At 39.2% G+C, this 6,936-nt stretch overlaps 1 protein-coding gene across 2 annotated transcripts in view; it reads left to right on the forward strand.

The window, feature by feature from the left end:
• Positions 1-6,936, forward strand: part of LOC106460888 (integrin-linked kinase-associated serine/threonine phosphatase 2C-like) — a 59,818-nt gene that overhangs the window by 11,858 nt on the left and 41,024 nt on the right. For both annotated transcript variants that reach the window (XM_022387691.1, XM_022387692.1), the window contains exon 3: positions 6,392-6,509. In XM_022387691.1, coding sequence (XP_022243399.1) covers positions 6,392-6,509 — 118 coding nt within the window. The remainder of the gene's footprint in view (positions 1-6,391; positions 6,510-6,936) is intronic.

Here is a 6,936-nt window from a genome sequence, read left to right on the forward strand (position 1 = left end):
ACTTAGATATGGTGTGGTTTTGTGGGATGTATTTTGAAAACAGTTTGTACAAAGTATCACATTGTGGTAGTGAATTCATGCAAATCATGTGACAACCCTCCACCAAAAAGGGTGAGACATACTCTCGTGATGACTTTGTCTTACACTTACTTCTCTTTTGCAGTAATTATTTACTATCCATCTCCTTTCCGAAGCAATCCACTGAGACCCTGAGGGTTTTTCAAGGGAAAGCCTCTCCCTTATTACCACCACATTGGCTAGCTTGTCATCTTCAGCTCTCACTTTACACATGTGGTTTCTCTGTTGCTTGGATCTTCTGGGTCGAAAAGTGGCCTTGTACCAGGTTTGGTTGCCACCCTCTTATGTTATTATGTTAGGGATTTGTGTATGATCCCTTTTTAAAACAGTATGTTTTCAATCATGTACTTTGGAATAATGTGTGGAGTCTGTGCATCAACACTCTACCCTTTCCTCTTTGGTAGCAAGTTTGTCAGTCAGAGCCAAGACAAGACCCTATTCCTTTTTACCATTCTAGTCCTTCTCAGCCTTTACCTGTTCCTCCTTCCAGAGGTTTCTTATCGTATTATTTGACAAAGGTGGACATGTTGCCAACAGTATTGATGACTACCCAGTTGGTTCCTGTCTGGTGGGAGCTCGAGTGTACAAATTTGTTCCCCTCTGGCAATCTTTTACCACAGATCTGTGGGTTCTTTGGGTTTTATCAGAGGGACTTGTCCTACAATTCCCCCCCCCCCTCCTTTGTCTCAGGTACTCGTTTTCTTCCCCATGCCTTGGGATCCTACCACCTGCCAGTATCTGTCAGAGACTGGTGGCCTGTAATAGATTTCTCTCTTCCTCAATCAATTTCTCAATCTGCCCTGTTTCACCATGGAGTGATTTCTCACTCTCAAGTGGGCTTTTTCTCCAGGTTTATGGATAACCAAGATGGATGTCGTGAATGTTTATTTGCTTATTATAATATCTTGTCAGTCGTGACCCTATTTTTAATTTGTTCAACACGGGATAGTTTATCAGTTTTGTGCACTGCCCTTCAATTTTGCTTCAGCCCCATATGTTTTTTGTCTGGTGCTTAGAGCATTCACTTGTCGCTTACATGCTCTCGAGTTGTGCTTTCATCATTATATGGACAACTGGCTACTGTTAGCTTGTTCCAAACAGGAGTCTGACTCATCACACTCAACAGCTGCTTCTGGAGGCAGCTCAAGTGGGCTGGTTAATCAAGCTGGAGAAGTCATTCCTGCAACCTGCCCAATATCTTGTCCATTTGGGTTGTTTTCAACACCCGTCTCAGTCGGGCCCAACTTTCTCCTCGTCAACTTCCTTTGATGGAGCTTTCAGTTCTACATGCTTTTACTGCTCCCTCTGTTACAGTTCATGAGGTTCTATCACTTTTGGGATGTGGTCTTCCATGGTAACCCGTATCCCCTTAGGTTCACTCTTCACGACCAGTGGAATCTCATAAGGGATCCTTTGATGGCACTTATTACCCTTCCTCCTTCCCTGGTTAGTGGGCATTCCACTTCCTCGTCCTTATCCAGATTTACACATTTTCATGGACATATCCCTTCGGGGATGGGGAGGTGTGGGTCAATCAACAGGAAGCTTTGGGGTATTGGTCTGCAGCCGAGAGATCTTATCATATCAATGTCCTGCAGCTTCTCGCTGTACATCATGCTTTGGTTCATATTCTCCATCTAGCCAGAAATCATCTGGTAATGATCCATTCCGACAATTCTACAGTGATTGCTTATCTCAATCACCAGGGTGGCACCCATTCTCGGTCCCTCTGTATTCATATGTTGAATCTTCTTTTTTTGACCCACGCTCTAGATATTCATATCATTCCATGTCATGTTCCAGGTGCTTTCAGTCTTGTTGCAGATCGGCTTTCCCATCCATACAAAGTCTATCTGATAGAGCAGTCTCTTGATCCTCATGTTTTCCAGTGACTTTGTCTTCAGTGGGGTATTCCTCAAATCGATGCTTTTGCCACATCCCTCAACCATAAATTGCCTCTGTATTGGTCTCTGGTCCCTCATTCTTTTGCTCTGGCTGTCAATGCTTCAGCCAGGACTGGACCAACAAATACCTATATGTCTATCCTCCCATTTGACTTCTTTATTGGGTGATTTCAATTATCTACACCACTCCTTGTGAAGTCCTTCTGATTGCTCCTTACTGGCCAACTCAGCCTTGGTTTCTGCAGCTTCTTCAGATCCAACCTACTCCTCCATTGCTTCTTCCTCATACTCCATCCATTCTTCATCAACCTTGGTCACTGGTGCTTCATCCAGCTTTTCCTGCCCTCCGCTTTCACAGCTGTTTTTTATCCAGTCCTTGGCAAAGAGATCCAGCTTGTCCTGATGCTTAGCTTTTTTTCTGGCTCATTCCATTTGCCTTTTCTCCATGGAAGTTTATAAACATAAATGGAACATTTTCCACTGCTGGTCTCTGGGTCGAGGTTTTCCCCTGCTCAGCTCATTGTTCCTCATATTGAGGACTACCTCTCCTGGTGTTGCAACCAGGTGTCTTCTGTCTCCTTGACCTCAGGTTATTGGGTGTCATTATCCCATACCTTTCATTTTCCCCGATGCTGTAGGGTGTTTTCCTCTCCTACTCTTTCCCTATTGATGTATTCCTTCGAGATTCATTGTCTGTTGCAGCGGGCTGCCCTTCCAGATTGGGATGTTAATGTGGTCCTTCACTGCCTCACTTTGCCACTGTTCGAACCACTCTCCACATGCTCCTTGTTTCACCTTTCCCTAAAGACTTATTTCCTTCTCCTCTTAGCCTGTGGTCATTGAAGGTATGATTTATTTGCCATCAATGTTTCACATACTCTTTATCATTCTACATATCTTCTTCCCTATCCGGATCATTCTTTCCTCCCCAAAACTTCTGTGGCTTGTGAGGTAACACCTCCTTTTTGATGTTTTCCCACTTTTATCCTCGACCTAATCCGGATAGACTTCTATGTCCTGTATGTGCTCTTCACTGTTATATTGCCCGCACAGCTTCCTTCTGTGGTGTCCGTTCCCACCTCTTTATTCCTTGGCAGCTGTCCTCTGTTTATGAAATTTCTCCTTCCACCCTCACCAAATGAGTTTGGCTTTTAATTCGATTGGCTTATTCCTTTTTTTTTCTTCCTCCTGTTCCTTGTATCGGGTGTCTTCTCATCAAATTAGACCCTTTTTTACCTTTTCATTGGTGTCTCATCTTCACCATCCCTTGAAGGAAATTTTTCAGTCTGGCATGTGAACTACCCATAATATGTTTCTCTCTCACTATTTGCATAGGATCACAGTTTCTTTCTCTTCCACCTCTAGCCATTCTTCAGAGTTCAGTGAGACTTTGACTGAGTAAGTTATTTTTTATTATTCTTTATTTGTTTTCAGTGGCCCTTTTTTCCCTTTTTATTATTAATCATTGTTTGGATCCTGCTCTGTGGCAAGTGGTGCCTGACCAGGTATTCTTTAACCCATCAAATCTGCACTGTAAGGTCATGTCAACTTACATATTATATTTCCATGGCCATGGAGTGCACACTGCAGAGATAGGGTGTTCCACAAGATTGCTTGTAGGTTTATCCTCGTGAGAGAATGGCTTAAGAAATTTGCCTGTCCTGGACCATACTCATCTGTAGACTACACGGGTAAGGCAGAAGGTGATAGCTGTCCATCCTTGCTATGTTTTTTATTGAATAACTCGGTGTGGTCTGCTTTTAAAAATAGAGTTTCTTGGTTACCCATTCAACTGTTTCAGGTGTTGTTGTTCCTCCAGACTCTCCACCACATTTTTTCCCCCCATTTCTTCTAGTGGAGTTTGAGAGTCCTTACCACTTTCCAGTTCCAAGCTGCTGGGATAGTGGACCTTGGAGACATCCTCCTGAATGGGTTAATGAAATACAAAATAAAAACAAAATATAGAAATGATTATAAAACCATTCAATTGAGAGTAGGGTGGTGGTGTTCTGCTAGTGTAGATGATGTGATATCCTCCAATATGAAATAAATATAAATGGGAGTGATATATAAAAATTGCAGTTCACTTCTTTGATTGGGATCCCTCATCTTGCCCACATGTGGATGCTGGTTCCCAGTGGCTGGGTTTTGGATTTAGAGTTGAACAAATGAACACAAGTCCTCACACATGTGTTACAGATGTCTATATTCCTCCCTTAATTATACTCTTGTTATTCCATCCATGTTGGGAGTCAAGGTGGAGGTACTTGCAGATTATTATGGTTCTTTCCCTTCTGCTATCCCTCGATGCTTATTATTCCAAGGATGTTACGTGCTTGGGGCATTTCCATTCAGTTTCAATTTTGAGGGAGATGGTTTACATTATGCAGACATTTTTGCAATATCAGATGTCTGGTTTTCCAGATCAATCTATCAATTTCTTATATTAACATGTGCCCCGTTCATGGTTCTGGGGGCTCTTGATTCCCTCTGGTCTCATTAACTTGAGGTGAAGACAATATGATCCTTCTTCCTACTCCCACATGGATGTCAGTTCCCAGTGGTATGGGTTTTGGATGTAGTTGACTTCCATTTACAGTCTGTCGTGCCCTAGCCACTCTACACCTAGGACACACCCTTTTAATTTTACCCACTTTTATATTTTCTGGGATAGAGTTTCATAAGTATTGTATGGTTTGGATCTCTATCTGACCTTAGTTCTCTCCCACTTGGATGTGCTCCTCTGTTTTTCTGCCCATATGTGCGACATCTTTCTATGATGGGCGAAGAGTATACCTAGTTCAGAAGTGGTGCAGTCTCCCACATCACATCTTAGAATCTGACTGTCTCATCTTAGGGAGTGTCCTTTGGACGCTTTCAAAGGACGCTTCTTTTTTTCCCTCGCACCGTTTCCCTCCACCTATTCACTGTGAGATTCTAGCTATTTATGTGAGAAGAGGTAATGTACTGTATCAGAAGTTATAATTTTTTTTATGCTGAAAATGCATTTCTGAACTTACCTCCCCACTGAAAACTGGTGCTTCCATCTTCTGCCAAAACTTGAAGTGATAATTCGCCTAGCTCTAAACGTGATAATTACAGATGTTAAATCTGTAGTGCTTTTTCTGCTTTAATGATTTTGTGACATAAAGTACAATTATAAAATGTGATGAATATGCTGTATAATAAACAATGGGATAAATGGTCTTTGTTGTGTATGTTCTGATAAAGTATCAATAATTTGAAAATGTTGTCCTACTGAAACGTTTTAAGATGACATTTAAGCAAACTGTGATTCTTAACATATAGCCTGTCTTGTCTTTATTACACAACAGAAAAATAATGTGTTGCAAATCCATGATCTTATTAAAGGTAATAATTCAATGATACATTACATGCATAGGACAAATGGCCAAGGAGTAACATATTTTGGTTAGGAAGAAGTTATGACTGGGGGAGAGTGCAGGGTTCTCCACTTCCAAACTTATAACAAGATTAATGCATTTCCAACTTTTGGCCTTTATACACATATATGTTTCCCTTCTGATGAAATTTTGGTCAAAAATAATGACACACTAATAACAGATAAAGATTCTAAAATGAGTCTTGTAGCTGGTGATAAATCAAAAAGATTAGATAAAAAGTTTATAATGCAAGTTGGTCACTAAACTCTTTATTTTTTCTATTAATTTTGCTTTAGCTTAATATTCCACTGATTTCTATCATACCTTAGTCTACTGTAACAAAATAGGTGCCTACCAGTGGATCATGGATAAAATGTTGATAATGCAAGTTGATTGTTAATCTGTTTATTTTTCACATTAATTTTGCTTTAGCTTTATTATTCACTGACTTGTGTCATATCTTAACCAACTACATCAAAATAGGTGCTCACCAGTGGATAAGTGGTAATTCTGGAGGCTTATAACACTTATAATCATGCTTTGAAAACCATGGTGAGCACAGCTCAGATGACTCATTTTGTAGCTTTGTGCTTAACTATAAACCAAACAAAATTTAAAAAATGATCCAAATTGTCACTTGATTGCAAACATTTTTCTGGGAACCTTGCATCTGGAATACCCATCCCCAGATTCTGTCTGTGACACACTTATGATGAGCTTGATGCACTTACAGTACAATTGCTTCTGATATGTGAAATATAGATTGGTGATTTTGTTTGATTCTGTATTTTTTGAATGAGTGTCAACTTTATATTGTAATTATTTTTAAGGTAAGAAATTTTACTTTGGTTAAATAACACTTTTCTAAAGTGGTTAATTTTAGTTGTTAAGAGTTATACAACATTGATTCGCACTTAGAAACAAATTTCCTCATCCAATGTATAAATGGAAAGAAGCAGATGTAAAACTTCTTTCTTCTAACTTAGAAACTGTGTATACCTGCAGGTCTTTATCAACTCCATGGCTATTATTATGCAAGAAAAGGAGAACGGGAAATGATGCAAGATGCTCATGTAATCAATGATGCATTTCATAAGACTGTTGCAAATCTTCACCCTTCTATGTAAGTTTTATTTTCTATACAAATGCAATATATATATATATATATATGCACACACACACACCCTATTAATAATTAGATTGTTGAGTATTGGGTTTCTTTTCTGATCCTATATATATATATATATGATACATTACATGCATAGGACAAATGGCCAAGGAGTAACATACTTTGGTTAGGAAGAAGTTATGACTGGGGGAGTGTGCAGGGTTCTCCACTTCCAAACTTATAACAAGATTGATGCATTTCCAACTTTTGGCCTTTATACACATATATGTATACAGTATGTATGTATGTATATATATATATATATATATATATATATATATATATATACTATAATAATTAAATAATAATATACTAGTAAGTAGGTACTTATATTAATATATATATTGTAGTAGGTAAATTATTTACTTACTTACTTACTAAT

This window comes from Limulus polyphemus, unplaced genomic scaffold (genome assembly GCF_000517525.1).
Source record: "Limulus polyphemus unplaced genomic scaffold, Limulus_polyphemus-2.1.2 Scaffold856, whole genome shotgun sequence".
Classification (NCBI taxonomy): domain Eukaryota; kingdom Metazoa; phylum Arthropoda; class Merostomata; order Xiphosura; family Limulidae; genus Limulus; species Limulus polyphemus.